This window comes from Rhamphochromis longiceps, linkage group LG5 (genome assembly GCF_057381845.1).
Source record: "Rhamphochromis longiceps isolate RC_006_pf linkage group LG5, R_longiceps_female_GT1.1, whole genome shotgun sequence".
Lineage (NCBI taxonomy): Eukaryota > Metazoa > Chordata > Actinopteri > Cichliformes > Cichlidae > Rhamphochromis > Rhamphochromis longiceps.
In genome coordinates this window covers 7,476,963-7,490,716 of record NC_140561.1, presented here as the reverse complement: position 1 = coordinate 7,490,716, position 13,754 = coordinate 7,476,963, and the positions used below count along the sequence as shown (strand labels likewise).

Genomic DNA, 13,754 nt, shown 5'->3' with positions numbered 1-13,754 from the left:
CTTTGGGAGGCCTGCGAAGGGTCTGCACACAAAGAGCAAGGAGGCAAATGTGGTGCTGAAAAGTCTTGTATACCACCACAGCGGCATCCAGAAACTGAACAGCATTGCTTTTTCTTGATCACAAAGAACGAACAGAGAGTGGAAAACAAACCCTTTTTCTCCCTCGTCTTCGTTTTTCTCAACTTTTCCCTCCTCCTCCTCCTGCTCTCCTCCCGCTGCCTCTTTGCTTACTCTGAGATGTAGTTAAAGCACTTTTCTTCTTCCTGGGCAGAGGATTTTCCAATCTGTCCATGTCTCTATTATTAGATACTCCCATACATAGCCTGTGTTTCTGTGTTGAATTAACACAAACAGCTATGCAGCTAGTCACTCTGCCCACACAATTAACCCCCCCACACACACAGAGGTACTGAGAAAATGCAGTTTGATACGTTACATTCTAATTAACTACAGCACTACCACCTCCGCTGTTCTCCCATATGTGTGTGCGTGACTGTGCGCCTGTACATGTCAGGCATAAGGGATAGACACTGACAGGTGGAATGAAATTGCCAGCATGAGGTATCCGTCTGTGCAGGTTCCACCATATGCATTTGAAAAAAAACTCTGCAAGGTTTTCATGCCAAATGATAGTGAGAGATTGACACAGTTCCACCTGGCAGCACGGTCTACAATTGAGGTGGGAAAGGTACGAACAGGGGTGGAGAGCTTGTTACAATGTCTCACTCAATGTGAAGAGCTGTTTGGCTGAAATGTCTTCTGAGAACAGAGTAAAAATAGCACATGAGTCAAATGTTTGTTAGAGAGAAGTAGCTCATCTCAAATAGAGACATTTTTTAAAAAAAAAAGCCACTTTAAAAAAAAAAATCGTGCACTGCTGAGGACTTTGAATGAATAGTTGGCTCATTCATATTTGTGCAAGGAGTAAAACCAGACTGCCTTTCTATTTTCTGTCAGTGTGTTCATGTTCGGTGCTACTGCCAGAAAGAAACCAGTTTAGCTTAGCCTAGCATAAACAATGCTAGCCGAGCCTAGTCGCCAAAAAACACCGCAAAACTACCACAAAACTGCTTAATAAAAATACATTATTACTGTGCTTTAAGGAGATTTTTCAGGTGTCAATACTTCATTTGAGTATTTATTTTTCTGACAACTTTTTACTATATTTTAACATGAATATATATGTATGTTCTAATCCTTATATTTTTAAAGCACACCTGTCCTATACACAGGGGCTGGAGTGAAGCGGAATGGCATTTTTGTCCCTAAGTTGTGGTTGTGATACTTTAGCATTTAGCTAGTGTCTGAGAAGAGGAGCTAACCTAAAGGGAGTAACGTTTTTTTTTATGTGTCAAGTAATTTAAATGCAACATTTCTAACAGTAAGAAAGACAGATACAATAAGCAAATCCTGATAAAGCAGCAACAGAGTGTGGCAGGAACTGGACCTGAAATTACAAACGAGTTAGCATTTTGCTCTTTGGTTTCTCTCTACTAAAATTCTCAAAATTTGTGGGTTGAATTGGGTTTTGGTTTTTGGGTTGTTGTTTTTTTAAGATACCAGGATATCTTTTGGGTTGACTTGCAAAAAATCATCATCCCAAACCATTAAGCCTGGACACCATCCATTAAGTTGTTCTGAATGATTGTTTTTAATGTGTTTCAATGTGATTTTATTGTTTTAGCTTCTAACAAGGGTTTTAGCCTTTAAAACAGGAAAGCGTTATTTCTAGCCTGATGTCACTGGTATCTTTCAGAAGAACCGTTTCTTACAAGCCACCATGTGCTCTCATCCAAGTTAAACACATGGAAGGTTTTTGGAATGATGTGTTTGACGGTGCTCTATACAACTGCCATCATCAAAACAAGAAAATATATATCTTCAAGAAGAAGGTTTATCCTGTAGTGTTGCAGAGACTTGGAGAATTAATGTCAGGAGTGACTGAAGATGCCCTGGCTGCATGTGATGGTTAAAATCTTTATTACTTACCTTGTGAGCATGCGGTGTCCCTCACTTTCTCAGTCAGATCTGCCACCCTCTGGGACACCACAGTCTAACAGGTGATGTCACAGCGCTCTGTCTTTTACATACAGTTCATGCCAGCATGTACCTTGGTAGACACTGTAGGTGTCGGGGTGCTGAAGAAGTATCATTCACTCCATGCTACAATTAAAAATTGTGTTTTATTAACCATAATCGCAGTCTTCATGTGCTCTTAGTCACTTGGGGCTCAGCAAGCTTAAGAGAAAACAGGAACTCAAAAAAAGATTGGCACGGGTCGTGAGAAAGGAGGCTGATGGAAATTCAGGGTTTTGCAGAATTGTGCAATATGGTGATAAGGTTTCATTAGCATAAGACATTTTTGTGGCTTTTAAGGACAAAGGGTTATGTGCAAACTTTGGATGGCTGGCAGTTGATGTCGGAGTTGATTTTGGCTGGCATTAAAAGCGCTACTGAGTTTCATTACTGAAAAAAAAGTGAAGAGCATCTACACAGCGCTGTGTTTTTTCACCTTTTCCTCTTTAATCACATGCAAATTTATAACTTTCTGTTTCCTTGAGAAGAGGCTGCAGACACTTAACGTTATTCAAAATTCACCAAAGTCACCCATGTGATTCAGGAAACAAAAAATGACTACGAGTACACGTTAATGTATTTCTCACTTATGGTAAAAACTGCAAACCATTGCTACACCCTTGGGGCGCAAATTCGTTTGCTCAGAGCCGTGAGTACTGAAGCATTACTGTGAGGACTGGGAGGAGAGCTCTGTTCGTGCCTCTGGTTCCCATAGTTGGACCGGCCAGCTCTGGTTGCCTGGGTTACTGTATCCCTTGCGGATGGTCATCTTGCTGTTGCTATGCTAATGAGAGAATATCAAAGCCACAAGCAGCAGCGGCTGCCTGTCGAGTTTACGTGAGAGAGTTTGTGCGTGTGTGTGGTTTATTTACAGTCTGACACCTCAGAGGTCGCTGAGAGGCCAGAGCCTTTAACTTAAAATGTCATACCAATTAAGAATTTGTGAAATTAAGCAGGCAATATCAAACTTTGCATTTTATTCATTAGACATGGAGCTGCTCCTAATGGGGTTGCTCTCTCTGGCTCGTCTCTGCTCTCACCTCCCCTACTGACTCTTCCTTTTACTCGCTGCTGTTTCATTATTTACATCCCCATCTCTGGCTCTTTTTTGGCACAGTTTATCAGTTTAATCAGCTTGCGTGGGGATAGCAGGAGGAGGAGGAGGTGGGGGAGGATGTGAAGATGGGAGGTGGGTAATGCATCTTTATTAGGCTCCCAACATCAGCCCAGGAGACGAGTCTCTGCTATCACTGTCAATTAGCAGGGGGAGACGCTCAGAGGGGTGGGGGTGGGGTGGACTGCAAATGGCAGGCTTCTCTTTATTAATATCTGGAAACAAGCACACAGCATTCAGACGTACAGAAAGAAGCTTCGTCTTTATTAAAACACACTTAGTGCAGCAGTGCAAACCATACAGCAGAATGTCATCAGGCAGTGTAAGGTGCAGTTGCAGAGCGTCAGGTTTCATTTACTGAGAGAATTAAGAAAAAAAGAGGGGGTGCAGGGATGGCTTGACTTTATTCGGCACAGGGACAGATATTACATTATCATTTCATCATGGCTTCCTGGCAATATGGCTTTTTCAATCAGCGAATACAGACATTATTTATTCATCGATGCATTTTTAAAAAGGCACACAAGATACAGCGTAGCCATTCTCCACAGAGTTGACACAATCAAATATACATGAATATAATATTAGTGTGAGATTGTTGGGTGGGGGGTGGGGGGTGTTAAATGAAACTTTATTCAAATGGAGAACAAGGAGAGGAAATGGGGAAAGGGATTAGAGCGCCGCATTTACCCGTCTACATTTATCTCTGCACTCGGGTTCGATTTTGTCCGGAGCTGCTCCTGCGTGTGTGTCCCTTTCTGTTAGCCTGAGTGAGTCTGCCTGCGTGTGTGTGTGTGTGTGTGTGGTCTGGCAGTATATCCTTGCTTTAAGGCAAGTGTCTCTTTAATGAGGCTTTGCTGCAAAAGGAGCTCCCTAGGACTCTTGACGTGTTCTGCATTTCAAACCAGTAGCACACTCTCTCCTCCATCACACACACACACACACCCTTCATCACAGGTTAATGTGTGTGTTGTGCCAAAGCATTGATTGGTGGATTTCCGTCAATGACGGACAACCTTTCTGAAGCTGTGCGCTGCCTCTCAGCTGCTTTTCCCTTGTACTCGTTCGTTCTCTCGGCTTTTTTCCTCCCTCCTCCGTCTCTCGCCGCAGCACTCTCTGACCTCATGTTTATGTATCTCACTATGTCGCGCTCTTCATCAGAGCTGCTCTGTCAAAGGTCCCTTCCCCATCTTTTCTCTCCTCTCTCTGCCTTGCTTGTTTTTCCGCTGCAAAGGCACTGGGATATGAATAATATAAGAAAGAAGCAGATAGCATTGCTCACCCTCAGACAAACAGGCTGCTCCACGTGTTGTTAGGAGACAGAGGGCAGAGAAATCTGACGGGGGTGAAAGAATTTGTAAGGTGCTACAAACGAATTCCTGTCAAAGACAACTGAGGCTCCCGCGGGCAAAGAAGCGGCTGACGGACGGATTCTGCGATTGCTCTGGCCGCGTACTGGACTGAAGGCACAGGCTTTGTGTCAGTTTAGACAAACTGTATCGCCAGATTAGTAAATGAATAGGCTCCAACGGGTGGATTTGCAGTCAGGAGCTCAAAGCTAGAGCTTCCCAAGCAAAGAATCAACCGGCTATTCGTCACTGATTTGGAGCTGTGATGAACTCTGGTTTTCCAGTCAGGGCAAGTTTCTCTCGCGCTTGATTGTTTTTCAAGGAGGATGAAGTGTTCAAGAGCAGATCAGCTCATTAGCGGCCATGCTGAATTGCTCTTAATGAATGCTATCAGCCGCTAATGAAAAGTATTGTTCTCGAGCGCAGCTAAATCAAAAGGTGTTTAAAGCGCACGCTCGCTGCTCTCACACGCACTTCATCAACGAGCGTTTGGCGAAGAGGTCCCCGATGGGGACTCAACACCATGGTTACAGGGGCTAACACCCCCCACGAGAAATCAAACTCTCATTTGGACCACAGCCACTGCTCAATACCCGCTCCGGTATCGATCGGCCTCGGTGGGAGTGCTTATGTGCGCGAAGGAGAGAGGGAGTTTGAGAGAGAATGGGAGGCGGGGCGGGATGAAGAGGAAAAAGCAGCGAGGGATTGATTTATCTCCCATTGATGATGGTGATTTGGCATCAGATATGTGGGATGCCTGACCTTATTTACAGCCCCCCCACCTCCTCCGCCTGCCAATTAGAAAAGTTTTCCTCTGTACGCTTGAAAACACAGCTCAATAACACAAAAGTATAAAACAGGGGATGTGTGGAAAATGGAACGTGTAAGACAGCAGACAGCCTGAAGCGACTGAATCAGTTGTGGAGACTTATGGAAGAGTCCGTTAAAAGTGATGGTGGGAAAAAGCGACCATCTCGCTGTGCATCTCCTTTAACCTTCAGCCCACTAAAACTGAAGGCCCTGGGGTGTTTCCAGCATCTCAAATAGACATCAATTTGATATTTTGTTGGCAGGGCTGCTGCTGAGGCTGCTCTTTAAAGAAAATTTCTCATTACCCTTACTAAATTCTGACACTTAAAGACCATTAAGCTAAACTGCTCCGAAGCCTAAATTGTGCCAGTGAACCAGGTTATATTCTGCAAAGTGAGCTCCCCAGTGAAGCTCCTGGTGCAGTGAAGTATACAAAATAATCTCACATCTCCAGCGTTAGCAGCAAATGTTCCAATAAACGGAGCCTCCCGCCACCCCCACCCGGTCGAAAAATAAGGCAACTGAAGTGGCGGAGTATCTTGCTAATTTGTGAGGAAGAGTAAATACACCGAAAGCCTCTGCTTGAAGATATTTTTTCATTTCTCCAGTTAGCGGTGAAGGCTGAGGAGATACACAAGGGAGAAGAGTCCAAAGAGTTCATTTTCCTGACGCTTTGATGCTGTATTTGTACTTGCAAAATATAGCAAGCGGACCTTGAGGATTTTACTCCAGCTTACAATCAACAAACTAAAAAAGTTAGTACAAAAAAATCGGGCTGTTGGTTTATGTTTAAGGCAAATCATGCAGCACAAAAGGACAATTATGGAGTTTGTGTAGATGAGCACCAGGGCCGTAGCCAGAAACTCTAATGTCAGGAGTCAAAGCCCTCGCATTTTACCCACCCCGCATTTCTTTAATTATACATATTTTCTTTTTCGTAATTACTTATCACATCTCTCAATGTATGAACTCAGCTATATTTACTGGGGCTCTTTAGGGACTTTTATCTGCTATTTCTCTTGAGTTGCATGATGGGAATTGTAGGCCTTATCATTTTCTGCTTCTTTTCTTTACTCTGCCTTTTGTCAATTACCCTTTAGCTCAAATTCACATCTTCTTCTTCCTAGCGGTTTATATCCCGCGACGCAGGGTCCGCTATCTTGCATGGCTTCCTCCACTTCTTCCTAAGCTCAAATTCACATCTATTATCTGTAAATAGTATTCACAAATGTTAACATCTCTGTGTGGTGAAAGCCATATTTCTGTTTTCATGATTTAAAAAAAAAATTCTTTGTTGTGATTTTTGGACGATTCTTTGTGGTGTTAATTTACCCAACACAACATTTTCTCCAAACCATCACTGAATATTTATGGAAATTTTTCAGCAACTGTGAACAAACTATAACACTGCTGGGAAATGAATGAATTTCTAATTTGAGGATTTGAAAAAACAAGTATATTTGCAAATACTACATTTTAAAAACAGCGCAGCACATCTATTAATAAGCCACTCAGGAGTTTCAGGAACCTGGTGGAAGGTTACATTCTATCTAATAACAAACAGGTTGTCACCTCAGACTCTTAAAGAAGACTACGTTTCACTTATTTTCTGTTCTTAGACGTTTTAAATGCAGACAGCCAAAGGTCAAGATTCACACTTCTCTGAGCACTAGGTTTGAGACAGGTTTTTCTGCTCTTGGCTCTGTATGATGTCACTGAGAGGCGATATATCTGACTGAGGCACCAGGCATAGTCTCCACCTTTCACTTCAAATGTGGCATGCAGCGTCAAAATGTTTGCTAGTACAAAAAATGTTGAAAAAAAAATTGAAAAAGCAAATCCATAAACAGCAGCAGCGAGGACTTTATCCCCAGGATGATGGATCTCGTCCTCTACAGCACCTCCACTACCCTGGCCCATGAGTCAGGCAGTCACTGACGCCACCCTAACAGAATTTTTCTGTAAAGTCTTACATTTTCAGTTATGCAGTGCAGCCATTTGGGTCTGGCAGCATGCTAAATTGCCAGGTTCAGCTTTAGTAGTGATTTATAAATACATTTTTACTCAACTTAATTTCATAACTCCTCAGGCATCGACCTCAGCTCTCGAGGGTGTCAGAATTGCTCTTCTATCACGAGGAGCACATGTGTGGTTGGCAACTCAAGGACTGGTTGGGCCTGGTGGAGTTGGGGGGGCTGGTAATGACCAAGGCGCAGACCTGAGGTTGGCACAGCAGGCTGCAATCTAATCAGCACCGCGCCTTATTTTCATGGAGACGTGGGGGAGAATTAGATATTTAATGGCGACAGTTTTATCTTTCAATCACACGCCTGGGTCTGCACCGTGGACACCTTGTTAAGGGGCTAGATGTGCCCAATCAACAGGCGTAGGTGGGCTGTCAGTGTGAGTTTGCGCCCGTCTGTGTGATTGAGTGTGCATGGGTGCTTTTAGCTGGTTACCACTCTCCAATCAGAGGTGTTTGTGTGTCTCACTGTGGCTCATATTGTGTTTGATGCCTGAAGACTGGCACAAATTGGCAATCAGGTGAGGTTGGCATGGACGAGGGCCTCTCCTCACCAGGATCCTGACTCCAATTGGCCCCTTCTCCACTCTCCCATCCTCTCATCCCTCTCTTCCTCTCTCACCGAAGCCATTTTAACTTGACCCTGACAGGTGCTCCTGACAAAACCCATTACAGTCTCAATTACGCTATATATCTCTCCCTCCTTCTCCTTCCACTGCTTGTTTTTATCCCCCATTTTTCCCGCTCCACTCCTCTGATACTCCAGAGCCGGTGGGAGCTCTAATCGGCCGGCGTTAGCACTTCCCTCTTGACTATCACCAGTCTATCATCACTGCGCATCTCATTTCTCCTAATTAGCCTTAGTGGGACCATCACTTTTCTCTTCATTAGGAACAACACAACAGATGTGGGTGAGAGAAGCAGAAGCAATGGTGGGACAACAGTGTGATGAATGGTAGGGTATATGTGCGTGTGTGATGTGTGTGTCTATCTGCATGTGGGGATGTTTGCACAGAGAGATCGGGTCTGCCACCTAAGTGTATGTGCACGCTTACTGCGTAATTTTTTATTGAGATTATTCTTTTGGAATTTTGCCTTTTATTTGACAGTGACACATAGGCTGGTGGCCAGAATCAAATTGTGGCATATTGCAGGTATAATGCATTCATCTACAATACCAGGCTACTAGAACACCCATCTGACTGAACAGCTTGCAACTGTGGTGCAACCATGCGAGCTAGCTTCACTGGTTTTCCCTGAATACCACACAACTTTATGTTAGTGCCAGCAATACTGTCATTTGTCTGGGGTCTACAAAGGTCTTCTTTGATTTATACATCACTTGCAAATAGATTTGATCCATCAGCTCGTGTTGATCATGACTTGTCTGAACCAGAATAAGAACTTCTACTACAACGGTCAACCTGTGGTGCAGAAATTGCAGTTCCTATATTGGCCACTTGAGGGTAAGTCAGTAACTACAGACATATTTTCATGGCCAATTTTTGCCATGAAATTAGCACATTTACAGCCTGGGATAGTGAAAAGAATGTTTTGGTCTCTATGAATAATTTAATCTGAGGTTTCAAATACAGAGTCAAATTGGTGATATCCATCTTTTATATAAAGTCTGTGGTTGAGTTTGCTAACCCTGCTATAATAATCATGCTGTACAGCTAACCCCACCACAAACCCCTGTAACATCTGCAACATCATGTCATTTCCTTAAGCTGCTGGAAATGCGGACACATATGTTTGGACTATATCTGCAATATATATATATACAGTATATACGTGACACTGCACCTACTCATGATTTGTAAGTAGTCGCAAACCAACTAAGACAAATCTTGGGTTGTATCCAAATGCCCAACAATGAAAATATCTTTGGGGCGATCGATTTTTGGTGATTCGTGTTTTCAAATGGAACTTAAATAATGTGGTTCAGAAGTCTCATTTTAAATTCACAGGGAACTATCGTTGGGTTACATGGGGTTAGGTAGAGATTAACTCGCTCCCCTTCAGAATAAAGCAGAAGTCCGACATTTGGGAAATGACACTTTCGTGTAAAGACTTCAGTCTGCCCTTTTCTTTTTCTAACAATTAAACGTCCAGACAGAAGATTAGCCATTTTGACACAGGAGCAAATAAGCCTACTGTGTGAAGCTTCTCCTTTAAGCTGGGGGAACAGAGCTTCTGATGCAATTCAGAAGTAAGTCCCTTTCATTAGAGTTCATTCCCTACTAGTATCATCCACCATTTGAATTTATGTATGACCTCATTATGCAGCAAAGGGCCTTTGAATCGGATGACATATATTAATATTATATCTAACCTAACTGAAGTTCACTCTCTTTTTTTTGCCACATTTCAAATTTGCCTTTTCTGCCCTGATATTACATCTTTGTCTTTCCGGTGGTTTACCGTCTTTTCTCACCAATTTCTCACCCTTTCTCTGGGCGTCCTTGTTCCCGGCGCCCTCCCCTCTCCATCTCCTGCAGGTGTGTGCATGATGTGTTGGAGCAGAGAGGAGGGGCAGCAAGGTGTTGAAGGAGACGCGTGAGACGTACAGGGAGCAGCAAGTGATGAATCTTCCAGCCGTCTGTAACACTCTCCGCTTCGCCGGCTCTTCCCTCGTTTCTGACCCAAATCTAATGCGACAGGACTCGTTTTCGCCGTCCCCGCGCGCTCACCACCTCCCACAACCCGCCCTCCCCCTCGCCGCTCTCGCAGGAGTCATGCACCACCCCTCTATTTTTAGCTGTTTGTCCTTGAGTTACAATCCCCGAAAATTGCCATGATCCATAAAGGGGTTGTGGTGCTTGAGGGAGAACATGCTCGCACACACACACACACCGTTGCCAGTGCCAATTCACCCTCCAGCCCTACCCCCACCCCATCCTCACTTGCCCCACCACCACATCGTACCACCTCTGTGCATGCGTGTGTGTGTGTGAGCAACAAATCGTTACCAATTTAAAGTCTTTCTCCATTACTGGAGCGAATATTCCTCTCATTAAAGAGGTGAAATGGAGGGAGTTAAACGAGTGCAACGCCGACAGATCAGGCTGTTCTTTTCGCTGCCTCCCCCCCACACGCACACACTCTCATGCCCCACCTCAGAAAGTTATCCACTGTAGCCAATTAGCATGACTGCTCTGTCTAGCATTAGCCCCCCCTCCACACACACACGCATCCAGCTCGTGCTCTCATTACCGTCTTTCTCTCTCTTCCTCCGCTATCGTCCCTCCTCTCATTCTCTCTCTTTCTCATTAGGGCTGCGTCGTAACACAGTGAATCATAATAGGTGCTCTACACTGTGAAATGGCTTTAGCTTTGTCTCATTTCGCCGCTTGTAGCAGGAGAATGAGTAAACAGACAATCTATTCCATGCAGGCGTAGACACACACCAACAGACACAATCAGGGCCGTTCATTAATCTGTCGTAAAGCAGCTTTTTGCCCGCCTGAAGGAATCCCTGATATTCGCAGACAGAGAAAGAGAGACGGGTGGGGGCTAATCTATGGGAGCTGCCATGCAAGGCCATGTACTATCCACCGATAATAAACAGATGAATCCGAGCAAGGAGAGAGTTTCGGGACACGACGAGTGAAAGATGGAGCAGAGGGAGAGATAGCAGGAGGACTTCGGGCGAATGAGGTGGAAGGCCCGAAGGTAGATCGGAGAGGGGAGAGAGGATGGCAGCGAAGAAGTTGGGGAGGGGGGCGAAACAGCGTGCAGCAGGGGGTGGAGACGGCGGCACTGAGGCGTATTCTAAGCCCTGAATGTAAATATGCGTGAGGGGATTATCACAGAGTGCCAGGCGGCGCTTTTGGGGCTTTGTTTCCGTGACACCATGACGTTGGCTTTGTTTCCCTGACAGCAGACGTTTGTGTGTGTCAGTGTGTGTGTATGTGTGCCATAGCATGTGTGTTTGTGTGTGACATCCAGGCATCTGTTTCCTGCTGGAAAAGGTTAATTACATCTCCACTGCCTGACTGGACGTGCCATGCATAATCACACATGCTAATGAGACCTGTGTGTGTGTGTGTCTTTTGTCTTTGTGTCTCCATGTGCATTCTGGAAAGGCTGTACTGTAGTGGCTGAACAGATATCTTAACCACTTGTTTCAGCTTTGAAAAGCTATTGTTGCAGCCAAGAAGAAGCACAGACACACACACAACACTCGCAGAGTCCTACACTCAAACAGGTGACAGCTGGAAGAGCACCGCAACGGCATTTATGGACAGACACTCCTCTCCCAATGGGGGACATTAATTGATGGGTCTGCATCCATGTGTGCGTGTGTTTGTAATTACTCGTCTGCCTGTTAATGAGACAGAGATGCTACGCCGTAAGCGGAAGGACTTCTCCCAAACTCCGCTGCTCACTCTGACCCCTGACTCCTATCTTCACACTCCAGCTAAGCTGCTGATTGGACAGCTGCTTGGCTTTAGATGGAGCCCAGCGCAGCGTGAAAAGCCGAGATGGGCTCCGGCCCTCCATGGGTGACTCTGGAAATTACTGCACACTTTCTCACTCAGCTGAAGTTTTCACTAAGTTGATCTGACATAAGCAGGTAGGTGAGGAGGTGCAGAGCTCAGTCGAGCTTTGGCTCTAATTCAGCCCCCGCGGAGGAGCGGTGAGGAGTGCGACTCAGAAAAATAATGGATTTCTAGAGTCCATCGCCTCTTCGCACCTTGTGAGGAACGCCAGCTATGGCAAGAAATTAATCAAACAGATACGATTTTTTTCTCTTTTTTTGGAATCACATCAGCAAAAGCAAAGTTCTCAGTCAGCTGCCAAGGGAGAAATGAGAGTGCTGCAGGGATGTGTAATGGGCATGAGTGAGGAGTTCGCAGGCTTTTATTTTCAACTTGAAGAGCGTGGCTCAAGACAGCCTTGTGCTTGTTGAGTTTAGCCAGGTTAAAAAGTACAAAAGAAGAAGTGTTAGTCACCGATACTCTGGGAAAAATACAGTACCTGATTCGAAACCACCTTTTCTTTCTTTTCTTTTTTTAACTTTAAATAAAAGCCTGTGCTCGTTGAACCCCCTTTACCATCTCTGTTATAATGTCGCCAGGCAGCATACCAGACAGTGGAGGCTGTCCTGAGCAGTGATAACCCAGGCCACACATTTCGGTCCATTAGGGATAAATCCCACAGAAAAGGCGAAGACAGCTGGGCTGACAGCAATGCTGTCACACCTGTGTCTCCTGATCCCTCCATTGCTCTACCTCTTCACACTCCTCATCCTCCACTTGATCACTTTTCTTCTTCCTCCGTCTGCGGCAGAAGCCATTAAGGCCACAGAAGCAGGCGCAGGTGAAGGGCATGTCCTATCTGATGCACCGCATCTACGTGAACCTGTGAATGGACACAGAGGGAAGAGGGGGAGAGAGAGAAGAATAGGTAAAGCATTAAAACAGTCCTCTTTCATCTAGTGCTCATGATAAGGACTTTTGCTTGGAACAAACATGGATATCTGCAATAGAAGAAGAAGCTTCCCTTTCATGCACGTTTCAGGCAAAGCCAGTTTTCTGGATGGAACTTAGCAAAGATTAAGCTAGTGGCCATTTCTTTATGTGCAGTGGACTCTTTAAGCAGAGGTACCATCTAAAACAATAAATGCTTCAGTGATTAGCATCCTTTTTATGCTTGGAACACAAATGGGGAGAGCCTCCCCAACTAAATTAAATTTCACTGTAATCAACATGAATCTAAAGGCTCTGCACAGACCTGTAAGCTCTTAACCCTCAGAGGTCAAAGTTATCATCGGAAACAATCCCAACTCTATCTTTGAACCTGACCCTAATCAAAAAGCATTTTCACTCGCTGGGCCCACATCCTCATTTTAGGTTTGACAGCATTTTAGTAGATAAAGGTGAATGGCTTGGACGTGAATTGAGCTGCGGTTTGGGGAAGGCCTCGAAGGGGGCTGGCGGTGGCTCCCAGACCCGGCAGATCCCAATGTACTAAATAGAAGTGAAGAAGTTAAAGAACTGAAAGGTGGAGGGAGGGTGGGACACGTAAATGAGAAGGAACAGCTTGTAGAAGCCTAATTTCCTTCGGGATTAATAAAGTATTCTGATTCTGATTCTGAACTGGGGAACATATATAGATGGGAACCGGAAGGAGCGTGTTTGGAGGCATGGTCCCATTCCCGAAATTCAGATACTTTATCTCCAATTAAAAAACATGAGTTTTACAGTTCTTTGTTCTCTGCCTGTTAACTTTTGGAAGAACATTTTTTTAAATGTATAAAATTAGGTGCTCCTATAAAATATTGATATGATGGCATACAGGTTCATCACTGACAATCTTTCTATTTCAATACATGAAATCTCTACAGTGAAAATACTTACCAACATTAACGTACAGT

At 44.5% G+C, this 13,754-nt stretch overlaps 1 protein-coding gene across 5 annotated transcripts in view; it reads right to left on the bottom strand.

Annotated features, from left to right (window-relative positions):
• Positions 1–3,453: 3,453 nt before the first annotated feature.
• Positions 3,454–13,754, bottom strand: part of blacat1 (BLACAT1 overlapping LEMD1 locus) — a 30,850-nt gene continuing 20,549 nt past the window's right edge. For all 5 annotated transcript variants that reach the window (XM_085405583.1, XM_085405587.1, XM_085405585.1 and 2 more), the window contains one exon: positions 3,454–12,739. In XM_085405583.1, the coding sequence (XP_085261709.1) occupies positions 12,574–12,708 (135 nt within the window). In that variant the 5' untranslated portion in view covers positions 12,709–12,739 and the 3' untranslated portion in view covers positions 3,454–12,573. The remainder of the gene's footprint in view (positions 12,740–13,754) is intronic.